We start from the raw sequence: 20198 nt of genomic DNA, 5'->3' as shown, positions 1-20198 counted from the left end.
AATAAGGTCCAAAGTTTGTCTTACTATCGCGATGACTTGCTGCAGGCTGTGATGGGCGTTACTGGGGGTTGTCAGGGGTGCTATCATGTGAATTGTTGCTCGGTGAAAATTCTGCACTATTGCTGAGAAAGGGAAAAAATAACCCCATGAGAATTCGAGATTACATAAGAACATAAGGAAAGAGGGTTGTGTGGTCTTTTTAATTTGTCGATATGAAAGACAAGTGTCCACATACCGAGGGGACAAAGAGAACCTATTTTAGTGAGAGATGCACACGGAGGGAAGGACGAGGCCCCCAGGGGAAGAGCAACATTGTGGCTGCGGGCGATACGTGGGTCACGCTGTGCCTTGATTGCCTCCCTTAGTCAGTCGTGGCAGGATCTCATTGAAGACAAGGAAACATAATTAGTAAACACAACTATTAGACCATTTCCATTTGAATATGTATGTCACTGTTATTCATCCCCGCAGCAAGGAGTCATGACGTTTAGATGTAAAGACAGTAACATTGCATCGTAAATTGAAATTGTAGAATCCTTTTGTTGTTTTCCTGGCTCAGAGAGTGTTTGTGCAAAAATGACTGCATGGTCTAACTTATTGGACCTCATCCCTTACTCCACTGCATGACTTTATTGCATATTAACACCAGAAGGGGAGGTTCTCTTCAATATTTTAATCACCTAATGTGGTTCATTTATGCAGAAAGGCTGGAGACACACTCCTGGGGCCGAGGGAAGTCCAGAGGTCAATGTTGGAAATGTATAAACAAATTCTTGGGAACACTGTTATGACCAAGGATATTCGTGATTCATCATTGCATTACTACAGCCAATAGAAAAACGTATTAATGTACTGAGTAATGAAGATTTTATAATATTCCCTAGACGCCAATGAACGAATGATTGATTTCCGATCTCAAAAACACTCATACATCCTTGAATTGTGAGTGCTGGACTGCCAACGTACTGAAGGTATTAACAGTGCAAGGGTCACTGTTGGTCCATGCTGAAACTTACAACATTCTTTTATTACGCACGGTTTTCGATAACATCTCCACCACGTCCTCGTATGTGTGTGTGTGTGTGTGTGTGTGTGTGTGTGTGTGTGTGTGTGTGTGTGTGTGTGTGTGTGTGTATTATGGCTGCTCTTTCACTACTGTGCATTCTACCTTTGTGTTACAGAGACGACGGGATACGCAGCTCTCGATACTTCTTCTGCGAACCTGTACTTGGCGACTCACTCAAGAAAGAGAAACTTCGAAAACTGAACCTTGACATCGAGACGAGAAGGGTAAGTCCACCATTACTTGAGTTGCCCATGAATTCGTTTTCTTTTGTTGCAGTTGCACCCATTTTCTGCAACACCTCCCTTCCACAAGGAGCATTGTGTTCTTACAAAGAATGCCTTCTGTTTACTTACTTATTTTCAGCTTTTTTTAAACATTATCCTTAAGCCAAGAACATTATTTCATTGTGAGAGACCGCCGTGCAAGAGGAGGAGGAGAGTGAGGAGTGGCAGTGGCAGAGGCAGTGGTAGTGGCAGGAGGAGGAGGAGGAGGAGGAAGGGTAAGTCTTGGCGGGAAGGTCAATAGCTGAGGAGTGCAGGCTGTGGATTATGGCAGGACGGGATGAATTTTTCAGCGCTGGGAACGCTTATATTTTATTTATTTTGTAACTTCACCGATTATTTGGCGGCGTGTGAATCAGTATGGCGGGAGGGCGAGTCCTTCCTTGGTGTGGCTGATCCTCCCTGCCCCCCTGCCACCCTGCCCCGCCCCACCTTGCTGCCATGCCGCATGTAACCCGAGTCCTGTGGAAGGATGTGCTGGTAACGGGGGAGGGAGGGGTGTCCACACACACACACACACACACACACACACACACACACACACACAGTGGTATATCAGAGACACTTTCCCTCGAGACAAAGACACATTTCACAAGCACTGGACCGAGCCGTGAATAATCTTGGCTAGTCACGGAATGTGCCGCGCCACAACAACATACATCAGCGTATTAAGAGTCCCCCGCTAGCTTTGGTATTGAAGGGGCGTGTATGGAGCCGAGCATGTGGCTTACCGAACCGTCTCCCTCGGGTGTCACTTGCACTGGTTTTAGTTATTGAGCGAAGCGTGACCCTCGCTGTCAGTTTTGACCGCTAGGAGGCAGGGCGGCATGAGCTCCTTGCCGTCGAGTTATTGACTGCCTGCTTGCTGCTCGTTCATGGCTCTCATTGTGGGAATTTACGCACGACAAACCTTCCCTGGTCTCACATCAACACACACCGCTCCCTTCCCTCCCTCCCCGCCCTCCAGCCGCTCCTGTCACCCCGCGCCAAAATGATCGAAGCTTCACGCCGCGTCCTTTGTCAGCAGCCTTCATCGTCAAAGCGTGAACCAAGGACGTCACTTGCCTGCCGTGGTGCGTGGCGAGGCTTGCAAGACATGGTGGCGGCGGCGGCGGCGTGCGTGAATCATTCCTGCAGCGTATAGCCGTGCACTTGTTACTCGCCGCCTCGCGTTTGTTGTTGGCCCTGACACGCTTCTTTGGGCCAGTATTGTGTCATCGTGTTCGTTCTGCCTGTGTGTGTGTGTGTGTGTGTGTGTGTGTGTGTGTGTGTGTGTGTGTGTGTGTCGTGTAGAATGTCCAGCACCAGGGTTCTCATTTGCACTTACTACTTATTCTTCACTCATTTTATTTTTTATTTATTTTTATTTTCTTACTCTCTTATTGGTATTCGTTTTGTCGCTTACATGAAAGAGTCTGTTGAAGGTCCAGGTGGAAATAAATGGTTATATCCTTGATGTTTTTTTTTTTTTTTTTTTTTTGCGAGCTATTTATTCAACACACACACACACACACACACACACACACACACACACACACACACACACACACATAAACCAAGGAACGCAATCACAGCAAAAAGATACAAGTACAGACAAACGGACATACAGACAGACACAATGAGACATAGTGGTGAATCAAGTGACTACAACATGATGACACTGTTGAGATTTGCTGTTTAAGACAGGGCAGAATTAGCAACAATCTTATCGGAAATATTTACATCCTGTGATTTTGAGGCGTATCAGATAAGCTTTATAGATGATGGTCCTTATCTCTTCATTAATCTCCAGCCCACGCAGATGTGACGGAGGAAGTGAGTGGATGCCGCCAGGTGTTTGTAGGGAGAGACAGATGTTTAGGAAAGCTTCGTGCTAACTTGTGTGCGGAAGTGGTGGTTCATTCTGTGCTATTGATTAATCATCCAGCCGCGCCCTCCACTCCCAGTCCCAGCTCCTGCGTAAGCGTGTCCAGTCCTTACTCAATACATGTCTCCGTCCGTCCAGCGCCATCCTGAAGGCACCACACGTACACCTGTTCCTGGCGACTCGTGGCTGCTGCAAGGTTGAGCAGTGAGCACGAGGGACAGCGGTGCGGTCACGGCGTGTGGCTTGGGTATCCTCAGCCGGCGCCTTCACGTGATAATCTTGCCACACTGCTGTTTTTTGCTGGTCTGGAACTTTTCTTTGCTCGTCTTGTACACACGCACACTGTTCCCTGCGTACGTGTGGACTGGCGGCACAGGTTGCCTTCTTAACAAACACTCGCCCAGTCAGTCAGTGGTTGCTGATGCTACTCTGGATTTCCATTTTCTTGTCAGGACAGGCGTAACATTAGCCAAACACTTGGCGAGCACTGCACCACTGCACAATAATGGGGCAGGATAATGGAAGAGTAAAAAAGTACGTATAGTACGTATAAATATTCATTCACTTTACGCATAATTTTTGTTCCCAGTTGGAGGAGGTACGGGAGAAGAGATGGGCGGCTGGGGGATCCAGGCCCTAGGGGCGGAGGGGCGGGGAGGCGGGAGGGAGATGCTGTGTGTTGTCTGTCAAAACACAGGCGTCAGGCGGCAGTGGAGGTAATCATTGAGTGGAGACACACGGGAAGGAGCAAGTGTTTTCTTGTCACAATGGAAGACATTTGGTGGGGTGTGATTTGTCCATCTTTGTTTCGTGTGTGGCGAGATGTGGCACCTACCCACATCTGTGCCGAACATCAAGTGCATCATCAGTCGTGCTGCTGCTGTGTTCGGAGGAGGTTGTGTCAGTGCGCGTCGGCCATCCTTTTTACAAATATCAGTTTGTTCAGGTTTTCAATCAAAAATTAAGTCTAAGAGAGCATTAACTGTGACGTACTGTTGGTGAGCAGTGCGCGATAGTGTTGCGGTGATGTACTAACATGGTGGAGGGGGATGTGGAAGATATTAAAGGGAAGGTGTGATCAGCTGTGCCGGGTCGTGGGTCGTCGTCTGCCAAAGTCCTGCAGCTGCCATAGTTGTGCAGCTGTCCGTCTCTCCTTACTTCAGTCCGCCCCTGCAGCAGGTAGGCAGGCCGGCGTGCCCGAGGGTGCCGGGGTCGGGGTCTCCAGCCTCACCGGGTGACGCATGAACCACGCCTCCTCCTGACGTTTGTACTGACGTCTCTGCGCCACCCAGTGTCTGATTCATAAAATCAGGAATGTAATAATTATCCAGCAGTCTAACGGGAAACATTACCCATAGCTACAGTAACGCTGCAGCTCTGTGGTGCAGACGGTGGCTGTTGTACAGTACATCCTTACAGTTGGATCATTGTGGTTTCACACATCCACTGTGATGTTCTTTTTGTAATCCAGCAGAATGTGTCATTTGTCCATGCACTGCTGCCTCCACGTCCTTGCCTGACTCTCAACCTCGGTGCAGGAAACCATTGTTGTGTTCGTCAACTCGCTGACGGAAATTTCAGAATGATGTGTTGATTTGGTTTCTTGGTACATCTCCCTGAAGTGTGTGTGTGTGTGTGTGTGTGTGTGTGTGTGTGTGTGTGTGTGTGTGTGTGTGTGTGTGTGTGTGTGTGTGTGTGTGCGTGCGTGCGTGTGTGTGTGTGTGTGTGTGTGTGTGTGTGTGTGTGTGTGTGTGTGTAAGACATTGGGCAACAACAAGACAAATGATTGGAAGGAAGTTACTCATCCACAAGGGAATTATGGAGTCCTAATTATAATTAAAGACGGAACAATGTCCTTGGTTGGCGAGGGTGCCCAGTGTGTCCCGTGTTGGGAGTGCGGGAGGCCGTGGCAGGTGACGAGGGGGTGATGGCTGGGAGGCGATGACGAGGGTGGCTGTTGCTGACCTGGCCTGGGCGTGGGAGGCAAAGGCGAATTGGTTCTCAGACTTGACAGACACATGTAATAGATGACGAAATACACGACATTTGTTCCATAAAGATAACATGACATGAAAACAAGGCATAACCACATCACAGAGGAGGCTTGTGTACCCAGGGCTTCATAGTGGCGTGAGTCACGGGAAGATAACGCACGAAACATGAGAACCAGTTGACATTATAGGGATATGGCGTTAGTGGACAGGTATGTACCGGTACAGGCCTTGGGGGGATGGGATATCAGGTAAGGAAGATGGCTGACGTACGCACGGGAGCGGAGGGGACGGGCGGGGCAGAAGCTGTAGTGTTTGCATCATGGAGTGGAGGGAAGGAGAGGAGAACAATGGTCTCCGCTGTGGCGTGGGAGGTGATGCGATGTAGAGTGAAGAAACGTGATTAAGCTGCAGGTTCCTCTGTCATTAAGAGGGGAATGGGTCCTGCCGCGCCGCCACACCCACTACGCGTCTCCCCGGCGTCGAGGTGAGCACCGAGACGTGACCGGCTGCTGCTGGGGCTGCTGGGCGGTGCTGAACTGTCTTTACGAGCTTCCGTGAGGGCGGTGGGTAGAGAATTGTGTACTCTACGGACGCGAATGGAGAGAGAGAGAGTTACCTTGTTTCCTTCGTGAGAACATCGCTTCACGGAGAAGTCTCACTCTAAATGTATTGTGAAGCAGATCGAAAAGGGCATGGCAGCGTGGCGTGGCAGTGACAATAGGAGGGCGAGACCGTGGCGCTGGTGAAGGATCCAGACTGGAACTGACGGAAGAAATAGCAAGTGTGGGGGTGACAGGAGGAAATAGAAATGGAGATGGACTCAAAAAGGTGTTGAGCTGACAGAAAGTGCAGGAGATTAGATATAATAGAGACACGCATGGGTGGGAGACAGAAGGCACGGGAGCCGCATGGAGACTGACAGATGAGACAAAACAAGTGACAGGAGAAGCGAAAGGCGGAACTGACAGACGCATACGTAACCAACAAATCCAAAACATGCGACAGATGATGAGGAATGACACAAAGATTAACTGAATAAAAATAAAACTTCCTAGTCATGGAGAGAGCATAGGCAGCAGGTAGCATGTGGGCAGAGGAAGGGATGGTAGGCAGGAGGACGTGCAGGTGTGGGGATGGTTGGGGAGGGGGGAGTGGCACGTAAGGTCAGGTTATGGAATCTGTGAGGCGCCGGACGTGTTTGGGCGGCCAGCAGTCAGCTCACCGTCTTCCCAGCAGTGGTTCCCTTTTGAGGATTGTGTGACCCCCCGAGTCGAGAAGCTTTGCAGATGTCAGGAGAGAGAGAGAGAGAGAGAGAAGCCGTAATCTCATCCTTTAATGTACACATCACGGTAGTACTTGTCATCATCATTGTTATCACCACCCACCACTGTCACCACCACCACCACCACCACCGTCACCACCACCACCACTACCACCACCACCACCATTACTACCATACTGCCATATCGTCTTTCATCACACCGCCACTTCGCGCCCGAGTAAGTAAAAGCCGCTATCATCCCCAAAACACGTTATAGGATTGTCCTGGATTTAAAGAAACGCGTGGAAAGTGTTACATTTGTTTCACCCATACAGTGTTTTCCAGTGTGTGTGTGTGTGTGTGTGTGTGTGTGTGTGTGTTGTGTTGTGTGTGTGTTGTGTTGTGTTTGTGTGTGCTATGTTGTGTTGTGTTATGGTGTATTGTGTTGTGTATGAGGACGGGCGAGGCGGGTGTGTTGGTATGAGGGCCGCGGGCGAGGGTGTGACAGGGCGCTGCCGCCTCCTCCTCCTCCGCCACTGCCGCCGCCGCACTGCCGCGCCTCACACCCGAGAGTAGAGGCCACCTGCTCCAAACTTATCATTGCCACATGCAGGACTTCACTGCTTCCCGCTGCACTCTTACCACAATGAGTCGCTGCCCACTAATTTTCCCACGAAGTAAGAGTGAATTCTGCAAAACTATGAATGAAAAGTAAATATTAGTAATTTTGTGATAGGTGCAAAGACAGGTGAGGGTAGGGGTAGGGGTGATGGGAGAGGGAAAGGGGAGGGCCCAGGTGAGCGGGCGCCACGCTGTCTAGACCTCCCAGTGGTGGAGGAGGGTGGTGGGGAAGGTGGAGACAAGGCGCGAAAGACCTCGGCTTTAGTACGTGTGGTTTGCAACTTACTCCCTCAATTTCACCCTCTGTGGCTCTCCTTGCTCGTGGTGGTGATGGTGGTGGTGGTGCGCCGCCTCTCGCCGCGGCTCTTGTGTCCCCGCCGCAAGAAATGGCTTGTTGCCTTCACCCTCGAGATTGTCTGGCAAGTGCTTGGCTTCCTGTAATAACATTTGCAACCCAGGCAAGATTGTCTGAGCTGTCACTGTGTGCGACTGTCCTCTACCACTTCACACCACCGCAGGAGACAGGAAGAAAACATAGGGAGAGAGAGAGAGAGGACGTGATGCTGGTGGTGATAGTTTTTTTTTTTTTTTTTTCCTTGTTTGTTCATCTAATTCTCTGCCTTTCCTACACTTTTACTTATTTATTATTTTTATTTATTTATTTATTTATTTGTTTTATTTATTTATTTATTTTTTTATTTATTTATTTATTTTTTTTTTCATTTTACTCCTGTGCAGAATAGGTCATATTTGCACCAGCAATTTCACCACAGCAGCATCGTAGGTGTGTTCGTGTCGAGTCAGGAGTCAGGAGTCAGGAGTCACTGTAGCTTGGTTCATCACAACTCGTCATGTTTACATTCCCTCCGTCACCACCACCACCACCACCACCACCTCGGCCTTGAAACGCCTTGACGTGGCTGGCACTTCCCCTCTGGCCCTCCTTTCCTTCCCAAACACGACCCATGTGCTGCTGCTCCGCGTCCACCTTCACCTCCACCTCTGGTTCCCAAGTTGTCGTCCATCACGCGAGGCTTTCCTTCTTTCCTCTCCACCCTTTACAACATTCGTTAGGCCGCCTCTCCCTCCGCCTTCATTTGTTCTCCCCTTCCTACAAGAGTGTTTCTCCAGACTTACTATACTTGTGTGTCTTCATAAATATACCGGTTGCTGGCTGCTCTCCTCGCCACCGTAGTTCCTTCTTCCTTATATCTTTCTTTCCTTCCTTCCTTTCCTTCCCTCTCCCCAGACACCACCCATCAAGCCACGCACCATCCCTCAGTCCCTCCCCTCTCCCCAAGCCGTCCGTGGAGCCAGCGAGTTTCCCCTCATCAAGGTCTGTTTCCCCTTCCCTCGTCTTCCCAGAACCTCTCACTCTCGGGTCTAGCAGCATCTGAAAACTCTTTCCTTCCCTCCCTCTACCCAACCCCCACACGAGCCAGAGGGGGCGGGAGGAAGGGAGGAAAACTTCGAACAGTAGGAATAGGGAGAGGGAGAGCCCGCCCCTCCCAACTTTGTACCCCAAGAGACGATGGACGTTGTTTCTCTCTCTCTCTCTCTCTCTCTCTCTCTCTCTCTCTCTCTCTCTCTCTCTCTCTCTCGTACACATACATACACTCTTGAGCTCAGTATCGTGATTGCAGAGGCGTCGGTGTGGCAATGCATCAGGTTTGCGTTGAGTAGTGGCCACTTCACACGTCACTGGGTTGTTTCCTCTGATTTACATGCCCGCCCCTCTCCTGCTGCCAAGTCTCCCTCGTTCCAGTCTTCCATCGAGTGTTGTGTCACGCGGCTACACACGCCACACGAGCCGGGCCCCTGCAGGTGGTCGGCAATTAGACAAACATTGCTTCAGGCCCGTGGAAGGTTTTTGTTCGGTATGACACATTGTTAACCTCTTCAGTGCCATGACGCATTTCCATATTCATTCTGCTTACTATTTGGTGATTCTATACAGCTTCAGGAACTTATTTGGGGAATTGAAATAGGGAAGACTGTGGCCATTAATCTTGTGTGAGAGAGAGAGAGAGAGATATCTGAGTGAGTGAGTGAGTGAGCGTGTGTGTGTGTGTGTGTGTGTGTGTGTGTGTGTGTGTGTGTGTGTGTGTGTGTGTGTGTGTGTGTGTTTGATTATCAGTAAAGTAATAACACCACTTTTGTAAATACGTAGGATTTTTTTCCCCTTTGTTTTTCCTCCCCTCACTGTCCCGTCACCATTTCTCATCACCGTTCCTCAGCAGTGCCCCTCATCACCACCACTCCCCCGCCACCCGTGCACCACCACCTCCCAGACAGTGTCCCTCACCACCAACCTTCCCGCCATGACCGCCCCCTGCCTCATCACCACTCCTCACGCAGCCCACTCAGATCCACTCACCACAGCCCACTTTTCTTTTCATCCCGGCCATCCTCCACCCGGAAGTATACACCAAAATAAGTCGAGAATCAATAGTGCTTTAAATGGGACAGACCGAGCCTCTCTCAGAAGTGTGGGCAGTGGTGGTAGTGGTGGAGAGTGGGCGCGACTAAGGAGGGCGGGTGGCGGAGGCTGCATGTGTGTGTGTGTGTGTGTATGTGTGTGCTCTGCGGTGGGACCCAGCTTGTCTTTGGCCCATAATAGCGAAAGTAGGCGGGTTAAAAGGGCTCTTGAGATGCACGGATAGACTTTTTTTCTGAGGGTAGATTGCGGGATGGTGGCGCCTATACGTGGCTATGGGAGAGTGGCGGCCATGGTCTCGTCGTCTTGATAATGTATCTGCAATAATGGCCAAGTATTCCCCAAATATTGACAATTTTTAGGTTCCGCCCTCCTTCCATTCCACTGTTAAAGCCTTCCTCCATCCTCTCCCACCCCTTCTCCACCCCTCTCCCCTCTTCTCCTACCGCCGAGGTTGCCAGCGGTAGGATGCCCCCCTCCCCCCTGTTATGGGAGTCGTATTATTAGCCTGGCGTGTTGCTACCGTACTGGTGGAAAGCGAGGCCCAGAACCGAAGCGTGAGGCACACACTCCTGCTGGGCAAAAGGAATAACATCTCTCACGCTGCAAAAACTTGTCCCCCAACACAAGCCGCGCCTCGCCCTGCTGTGTGTGTGTGTGTGTGTGTGTGTGTGTGTGTGTGTGTGTGTGTGTGTGTGTCTGGGAAGGTGAACTGCACTACGCGGGCTCATAACAGGATTGCCTCGAGCGGGTATCGGAAAAACGAGGTGGATTGTATGAATGAAAGAATTTTGTTCAAGAGTATTCAGGCGTATGAGTGGAGGAGGTGCGTGTGGGAGGAGGTCAGGTGGGCGAGTAATGAGGCCAAGAAGTGGTAGTCTCACTCTCCCTGGGGCTGGAGGAGTCTTTGATGTGCGGAGGCGAAAGGAGAGAAAGAGGAGGTGGATGAAACGGTGAAAATGAGATGCTAAAGACACATATTTCAGAGAGAGAGAGAGAGAGAGTGTGTGTGTGTGTGTGTGTGTGTGTGTGTGTGTGTGTGTGTGTGTGTGTGTGTGTGTTAACCTGGTGCCATATTCCATCCACCTTTACCTTTTCACTAGGACCATTCACCACGTCTGCTGTTTGCTGTAATTACCTCAGGGACCAAACAAAACATTATCTCCTAGGCCTCTTGTAATCTCCAGGTAGGCCCAGCTAGGTTAGGAGTCAGGGAGGGACCGTGGCAGATTAAAACTCACAAATTATACGTTTTCTGTGACTTTCTCCCAACGAAAACCAAACTTCTATTCTCGTTTTCTCCTCGCTTGATTTGATTTCTTCTTATTTTTCATAATTAACCTCTTCAGTACCATGGCGCGTTTCCATATTCATTCTGTTTACTATTTGGTGATTTTATACAGCTTCAGAAACTTTATGTCGGGGTTTAGAATAGTGAAGACTGTGGCCATTAATCTTCTGACCTCCTTAGACTCTTCCTAATGTCAATAAAATGGTCTAATCGTACACCTATCTCGAGGTGAAAATGTGTCCCAGTATTGAAGGGATTAAAATAGCGAAGACTGGTCATTAATCTTCTGACTTTGATAGACTCTTCCTAATGTCAATAAAATGGTCTAATGATACACAAATCTCGTAATGAAAATATGCCCTAGTATTGAAGGAGTTCAAGATTGAAATATGCACTTGGGAGTTTTGGTAGAGTGGAAGTTTTAAAGTTAGTATAGGGAATGGGAAGAAGTAGAACAATTAAAGGCTGGTGCCATAACTAGAGAGGCTGCCTTAAAGGAGATAGATGGACAGGCTCCAGAAGTATCGCCGTATCGCCAGGTAGGAGGACAATTTTCTCTCGGGTATCAAGTGAAAAGGTGAAGCTTCTGTAGCAAACCTCACACCAACAGCTCGGTGACACCACGTGACACTTGAATGGTGGTCAGGTTGGGGAGAGGAGCTAAGGTTGGACTCGTATAACAAATGGATAACAATGATGAAGTAAAAACAAAGATAGGTATATGTGAATTAGTAACATTTATCGTATGAGTTGTGTGTTTCACTGTTTCACTGTTTGATCTGCTGCAGTCTCTGACGAGACAACCAGACGTTACCCTACGGAGCGAGCTCAGAGCTCATTATTTCCGATCTTCGGATAGGCCTGAGACCAGGCACACACCACACACCGGGACAACAAGGTCACAACTCCTCGATTTACATCCCGTACCTACTCACTGTTAGGTGAACAGGGGCTACACGTGAAAGGAGACACACCCAAATATCTCCACCCGGCCGGAGAATCGAACCCCGGTCCTCTGGCTTGTGAAGCCAGCGCTCTAACCACTGAGCTACCGGGTGTGTGTGTGTGTGTGTGTGTGTCGGTCAGTGAGGTCATTACTTAGACATCATTTGCAGGGAAAGTGCTGGAGTATAACTTACCTTGTATTTCCATCAATACCAAGAAGTTATGCATTCACCCTCCCTGCCCCTGGCTCACCACACACAGGTCTTGGTAGTGTTGGTCATGTGTCCTTTGCACTTTATACGCCACTCGATGCGTGTACACGAAGTGATAAATAACGACCAAGGAAAATTGTGATATACGTATTAAGTGAAACACTGAACAGGTTAGTCCTCATATACTTAACGAATCTGTGGACACTTTAAATTTAACCTTATAATTTTTTTGGTAAACTTTTGATGTGGTCATAATGTTCAAGTAAGGTACTGTGACTACTGTTTTTTTTTTTTTTTTTTTTTTTTTTGCACGCTTTTCCTTTTAACATTAGATTCTGTGAGACCTCACCTCATCAGAAAACTTGGAAGAAAAGAAGAAAACTTTGAATATGATGGAAGTGAAGCATGGCGTTGCTCCGTTGTAAGGTTCGAAGAAATCGGGTTTACTTACGGAAAGTCACACGGAGTTACATCAGTGATGGGTTTACGTAGTCACGAGGTTAGGATCCATCATTTATCTCCTGGATAGACACCACTGCCTTAGTTCAGGGATGAAATGTGAAGTTGAGGGGGCGTGGTTGCTGACATCATCAGGATAGACTGAACCCGAGCCATCCCGAACCATCATCGCTGAGAAAGTACAGTGAGGAACCTAACAAACGATGGCGTGGGAGGGGGAAAGTGGCAGGATTTTTTTCTATCGGTATAATAAACTGGATAGAGAGAGAGAGAGAGAGAGAGAAAATGTTGATCTTTAGTAAATGGCACTCAAATAACTCCTATCTAAGATCGTAATGTTGCAAGAGATGGTAAACGGTAATGCAAGGATCAGACTGTGGTGGTAAATGTAAGTGTTTAATAAGAATACCACGGTTATTTTACACTAGATCCAGCCTGACTGCATCCTTATTATACCTCAGGACGGGATGGGAACATTTCACTGCTGACGGGGTAACAAAAGAAGGAAGGAAGGAAATGAACGTGGATGCATTTCACGCACCCACAGTTTAACCCCATCAGTACCACGAGGCGTTTCCATATTTATTCTGCAACAAAAAAAAAAACATGTAAGAGGGAGAATCTCAAATATCCCATCGCCCCCACGCCAAGCTATACACGCCCCTTTCGATGTGTGGATCAGTTTAGCATAAATTAGATGTAGATTTGCCTGTCAGACGCAACCTAACCTACAGGCAAAGGTGGTGGAAATGGCTCAAGGGCCGGAACATTTGGCTTTGAGGTATTGAAAGTGAGCTGTGTTAAAAATCATTACTCACCAAGAAATATTACAGGGTTAGTTTAGATCAGAGTGGCGTATTAGGTCATGTTATACTCCTAGATGATAGTGGTAGAGTATAGAGCACATGTGTTTAGATCTGTATGATACGTCTTTGGTTGTGTGTCTGTGGCGAAATGTTTACCAATATGGGACTCTTCTTATCTACTACCGCATCGACAATACAGAATAAGTAGTGCTGTTTTGTAACCTGTTGTGATCATGCCATGCCGCTGCTATCATCTTCGATTAATTAAAGTGTGTGTGTGTGTGTGTGTGTGTGTGTGTGTGTGTGTGTGTGTGTGTGTGTGTGTGTGTGTGCAATCAGTAACACTAATGGCTTTGGCTCATAACGGCTTATAGGCTGCTGGTATTAAGGGCGTCTCGCTGTGGTGTGTGAGGTTAAAGCGAGGCCTGGTGTTGGTGTTTCATTCCATCATGGTCGTGTCATGACAGTATTGCAGCGTAACAAGGACTGCTAACGACCTCTTAAAAGGACCAGAGGTTAAATCTTTAAAGTTTTCGTTTTTTTTTTTTTTTTTTTTTTATATATATATTTTGGCAAGAGTTTAGTAGGAAGGAGCCAAATATCGGGTTACTTCCTTGAATGAGGTTTGGTTTGATCGCCGCTGATGGAGACAGGAGTGACGGGGTTGGTGGCGGCGTGTTTTGTCTTGGTATTTTGTAGTATGCTCTTGGGTAGTTGTTGGTAAAAATAATGATCAATAGTGACCACCACGTGTAAGTGTATGTTATAATAATTCAAATTCATGTTGCTGTGATGGTCATGTTGTGATTACTTTTTCACAATGGGAATCATGTGATGATCGAAATCACTTAATCCTCATTATGACGTTGGTGTTAAAAATAAGTAGCGGTTGATGACTCGATAATGGTTGTAGTTATAGTAATGGTGGTGGCGGGTAGCGGTGATGGTGGTGGTGGTGGTGTTAGCAGCGTGGTATTGATCTGTCTGAGGACTGTCCTGGGGCCGGAGGAGGAGGCGAGTAGCGGCGCCGGTCGACACGCGCAGTTTCCAACGCCTCGTCCCTCCCCACTCGCCTGCCCGTCCCGCTGCTCCGCCTGCCTGCCTGCCTGCCTCCCAACCACCGCTGTCAGCTCTCCTAGCGTTCGACGCTGGGACATGGGCTGTTTTGAGGGTGAAGGCAGCGCGGAGGAAGTCCCAATCCAGTTCTGGATTTGCTGTTCATACCCTGGAACACTGGAAAGGAGGCGGAACGGATACTGGTGACGTGAACGGGCAGGTGCCACCCACCATGCCGCCCCCACCTCAACTGTGTAGCGAGGCTGTTGCTGCGGTGGCTGCCCCGCCGTGCCCTATCATCAACTCTCAGCCCCTGATATGCTAACCCTCGCAGTGCTGCTTGTCGCCATCCAGTGACTCAGTGAATCCCATGTGTTGCGGCAGTGAGTCATGTTATAATCTCGTGTGTCAGGAGGTGGTGGTTCCCTGTGTCTCAAGGTAATGAGAGAATGAGAGACCTCTGCCCACAGTTTTATGGTGGGTGTGTTGATGAACAGAACATATTAACCCAACGTCCACTACTGTTCTCTGGCAGCCGTGACTTACGTGAGCTGTTTCCCCTTCCGCGGCAAGTCGTTCGTCATACGCGACACTTCCATGCCACCCAATATACAGGACGTGGTGTTACACTTACTCACAGAACCAATGTCCTCCAAGCCTTCCGGAAGACAAGCACACAGAAAAATCACTAACACCAATTATAAAAGACGTCGACGAACAACTATTCCTGCACTCACCAGTCACTACTGCAATAATTATTCCTGCACAAAATTTTGAATAATGTTACAAATTGTTCTATGAATCTTTGGAGGTGAGAACGAACTAATGGACAGTGAACACCAGATCTTTTCCCAACGAGAGTGCTTATTACTTTGTATTTAACCACGAATCGTAAGTGTACCTCTTCAATATTCAGTCGTTGACGAACACACACACACACACACACACACACACACACACACACACACACACACACACACATTTACATCAAGCAGGAAGAGAAGCAAGTTGGGTCTGCCTTTGTTACCACGTGTGTCACCTCAGCTCATTCCCACAGCTTTGTCGTGGTTGTGTCGGTGCTTTTGCAGAGTACGTAGCGCTTCCGACCTGCTGAAATCTCGAGCCTCCCTCTGAAATTATAGATACTTATCGAGCAGTAATAACATCGTGGCGCAGTACAACTAGTGTGGTGACTGGGCCAGGGCAATGAAGTGCGGCTCAGATGACGGCCATGTGTGGCTTGTTTACGCTGCAGGCTTGGTGTGGGGAGGGAGGGAGGGTGTGGGCCGCTGGGGATTGTTGTGGCTGACACTTCAAGGATTATCATTAAACGAGCTAGTGCAGGGGAGTACTACAGACCTCTGAATATCATGGATTATTTGGGTTTGACTGGAGGTATCGATGTCCCTGATCAATAGGTTTCTGAGAAGGTAGGTCGGCAGCATGTGGTATTTTTCACATGTAAGGAACGTCAGTCATTTTGTTTATTCATCCGCTCGCTGTTTGCTACTTGTTCTCGCAGTGTCAGGATTAACAGATTCATGCGAGGTAGTGACATTTTTTTTGTTCAAGCATTTTCAATTATTTGCCATTTCGAGACAATCTTTGATGCTAAATTAAAATCAGTGTATTACGTATCAATTTCTTGAAGGCGTTCTGTCGCGATAGTCACTGCCGCACTGTACATTGTGAAGCGACCATTCCCGGAGTCATGACTGAAAGCAACGTGTTCTCCAATAAGCATGACTGATATTTTTGTACCTACTGATACTTTACGCCGAGATGAATGTCCCTCCCAGACCGCGCACGATGTCACGATGCTTTCCACCACCATCCATCACCGGCGGAGGAAGAGGCCGTTACCATGGCAACATTAAGCTATTTTCCATGGAAAATATTCAAAATGGCCCTTTGTAGTATCTGTCCAGCATTACAACGTATAATAGGAGTTACAGTGCTTTATATATATATATATATATATATATATATATATATATATATATATATATATATATATATATATATATATATGTGTGTGTGTGTGTGTGTGTGTGTGTGTGTGTGTGTATATATATATGTATATATTAATTTAGTGTGTGCAAGGAGAGAGAGAGAGAGAGAGAGAGAGAGAGAGAGAGAGAGAGAGAGAGAGAGAGAGAGAGGAGAGAGAGAGAGAGCGATATAGAGAGAGAGAGAGAGAGAGAGAGAGAGATATATATATATATATATATATATATATATATATATATATATATATATATATATATATATATATATATATATATATATATATATATATATATATATATATATATATATATATATATATATATATATATATATATATATATATATATATATATATATATATATATATATATATATATATATGTGTGTGTGTGTGTGTGTGTGTGTGTGTGTGTGTGTGTGTGTGTGTATGTATGTATGTATTCATTTAGTGTGTGTGTGTGTGTGTGTGTGTGTGTGTGTATATATATGTATATATATATATATATATATATATATATATATATATATATATATATATATATATATATATATATATATGTGTGTGTGTGTGTGTGTGTGTGTGTGTGTGTGTGTGTGTGTGTGTGTGTGTGTGTGTGTGTGTAAGAGGGAAACTGGCCAAGAAAAAAAAATAATAATAAAATAAAAATGTCCTCAGAGGTGGCGGTCTCCGTTTGTTTGTAGAATGGATACCAGGGTTAGCAGGTGTCCGGGATTGGTGATACATAATGTATGTACACTGTCTTGAATTGAGTGTAATGGCGTGATTCGTTAAGGCTGGACAGTTAATCTTGGAGACGCCTTGGTGACCCATCAGGCGAGACGTTGGTGACAACCTTGGTGGAATTAGAGTGGTTTAACTTGTAACAAATAGACATGCAGCCGTTAAGCTATCACCGCCCTCCACGTGAATAAATTTAACGAAGATAAAGATTTGATTAGCGACCTTTGTTTAGCGGTATATTATCAGTGTGAGAAAACATTTTGCCAGAAATTTGCCCTTAACAATAAATGTAAGGAAATTATTTGTTATTCTGGAATAGATGTGTAATCAGAATGCCCGTGAGAAACCCATGCAGCCATTCCCTTCACACATGCCGTGCCATGATGTCACCACAGCCATCACTCACTGTTCAGGACCATCCTCCTCCTCCTCCTCCTCCCTACCACCACCACCACCACCACCATTTATTTTAATCATTAGCAGAGGCAGCATCAGTGGTAGCATTATTATTATTATTATCATTGACACCCCTACAACGGCCATCGTCGCCACCGCCGCCACTCCTACCATCAATTATCATCATTGAACCACCACCACTACCACCAACACCACCACTCTGAAGCGGAGAGTGAGTGTGCATTGGTTCATTAAAATTTTTCAGCTTTGTAATTGTTACGATATCTCTTAGAGATCCATCTCACAATCCTCAGAGTATCCTTGTACGAGTAGTTTGTTCAGATTAGCAATGTTATTACTAAAGACGTGATCACCTCAGTACGTAGAATCTAAGGGGAATCAACATCCACATTTGATGTCAAGACTCATTTGTCTTATCTTTTGTTACCAGTTGTGGCCCAGGTTTGTAACCAGTTGTGGGTTACACTTCTGCTTCACCTTCATTTGTGGAGGTTGTCAATTCAAGGAAAGAATTTTATTTCTAGCGTCACTTGATTCCTGCTCATGACTTTATTTTTAATTTTCCATTGCGCACACTATCAGTTTCATAACTTCCACTATCCATTACAGTATTGTATCCTTTGTGTACCCAGTCACCATATGCAATACAGGGGAAGGGACAACCACACCCATGCAATGACTTACCACCGCTGACTCAGACATAGGCACTGCTGCTGCTGCACTGCCTGATGTCTTCTCTTGCTTTGTTCATGTGTAGCTTACTGCTGGACCTGTGGATCGCAGCTTCTTGACTTGGTTTGGAAAATAGTATCACTTCCATATTATACAATTCCAGTGCCACTTTATTTGTTGTATTCATTTGAGAGAGGAATGAACAACTGTTGAAAGTTATGTGCTGCTTTTATTTTATATTTTTCTCACATTAAATAGAGTAATGTTTGATGGCAGTATGGAAAAGATTAATAGTACACACACACACACACACACACACACACACACACACACACACAGTCTTTCCTACCACTTGCCACATTGTCATGTTTATGCCAGGCGAGAGAATTCACATTTATGCCAGAGTTGAGCAGCGATCAACACAGTAATACAGGGACTGGCTTTTAACACTAGAGAAAACAATATTTTTCAAATTAAATATTATTAAATTTCCTGGTTATATTATTGGAAAGTTTGAAAAACATTATTTTCTTGTTAATGTGTGTGTGTGTGTGTGTGTGTGTGTGTGTGTGTGTGTGTGTATTTACCTAGTTGTAGTTTTACAGGGCCTGGGCTTTATGCTCGTGTGACCCCGTCTCCATATCTACATTTATCCAATTTTTCTTTAAAACTATGTGTGTGTGTGTGTGTGTTTGTGTGTTTATCTAGTTCTATTCAATTAGTTATGAAATAAAGGAAAAGAATCACACTAGGCCAGGGGTGAGCAAACTTTCCAGTGCAAGGGCCACATTAGAAAAAAAAAGTCACAATTTTATAGGGCTGCATTAAATATTAATTCAAAATATTAATATTTAAAAGACAAAATGAAAGGATTTTAAAGAAAAAGCTACTTTTCCATGCATACACACACCTGTGGGAGAAAACAAAATGTTCTCAGTATTACTTGGCATTGCTTGGTATCTTTCTCTTTCAAATTTACAAACATTTGGAGGGAGGGCCGCATGAATTCCTTTGGCAGGACATAGTTTGCCCGCACCTGTACTATGCTCATCCTGTCCTATCTCCTTATCAACTTCATCCAGATTTTCCTTAGAAACGTATATGGATTGGCTTGGCACTCGGTTTCACCAATAAGTTGATCACCACACTGATATACTTCGGTGAGGAAAGCTCTGTTTCTTGATGTCTCTGCTGCAAACACTCCATTGGAGCATTCATTACAGGATGACAGTTCAGTAAACTAAGAATGAAAAGCTTAGACAAGTACAGGAAATCTGACAGTGTAGAGATACAAGAGATAATAACAGAATGCATCCTGATTGATCCTTCCACATAAGCATCCAGATTGTATGGTAATATACAGTGATTCAGATGCACACAGATGAGTTTTGAACTCTTCATAAAAACCACACATCTCCCACACCCCTGCTTACCCTTCATCCTTATCATCTCAGTGTCTGCCCACATGTATATACTTGTATCCAAATAAATTAACAATTCAAATATAAGGTACTGTCTTTAATACAATTGGAAGGTCATTACATGTATATTTGTATTACTTTTGGAATACTAAAGCATATTCTGTAATACAGATAACCTTGTTGCATTTGTTATTGCATAATTTTGTGTAAAAAAGATACCATTGAAGAAGTTATAGATGACAATATATTTTTCCCATTACTTCTGTGTTCTTATACAAGTACTATTCACTGCACTCGTGAGTGTTAAAGAATAAGAAAACTTCCATCAATCGGTATTTTATATGAAATGAGATGGTTTTTGTAACATTGTAAGTATGTACAGTATATGATTGACATAGTGAGAGGACTGACCCAAGTTGGCAAGAGTAACCCGTTGGTTTCCCTCTCTTTAGCAGCCTGCCCCTGCTGAGGACACTCCTCCGGTAGGTTATAGTGATATATGGAATAATGCGTCCTTGTGCAGCATGACCAGTGTTGTGATGTGGTGGTTCTTCCTATTCTTCAGTACCTTGATTCTGATATATACTCCATCGTGAAAAAAGTGTTGCTTCTTCCAGTTAGGTACAATTCACAAATGGCA

General features: G+C 45.9%; 1 protein-coding gene across 4 annotated transcripts in view; it reads left to right on the top strand.

Annotated features, from left to right (window-relative positions):
- Positions 1-20198, top strand: part of LOC123517055 (mucin-17-like) — a 116484-nt gene that overhangs the window by 71429 nt on the left and 24857 nt on the right. For all 4 annotated transcript variants that reach the window (XM_045276882.1, XM_045276884.1, XM_045276881.1 and 1 more), the window contains exon 3: positions 1182-1290. In XM_045276882.1, coding sequence (XP_045132817.1) covers positions 1182-1290 — 109 coding nt within the window. The remainder of the gene's footprint in view (positions 1-1181; positions 1291-20198) is intronic.

This window comes from Portunus trituberculatus, chromosome 41 (assembly GCF_017591435.1).
Source record: "Portunus trituberculatus isolate SZX2019 chromosome 41, ASM1759143v1, whole genome shotgun sequence".
In the NCBI taxonomy this organism is placed as follows: domain Eukaryota; kingdom Metazoa; phylum Arthropoda; class Malacostraca; order Decapoda; family Portunidae; genus Portunus; species Portunus trituberculatus.
Note: the sequence above shows the minus strand (reverse complement) of the source record. Positions and strands in the feature narration are given on the sequence as shown.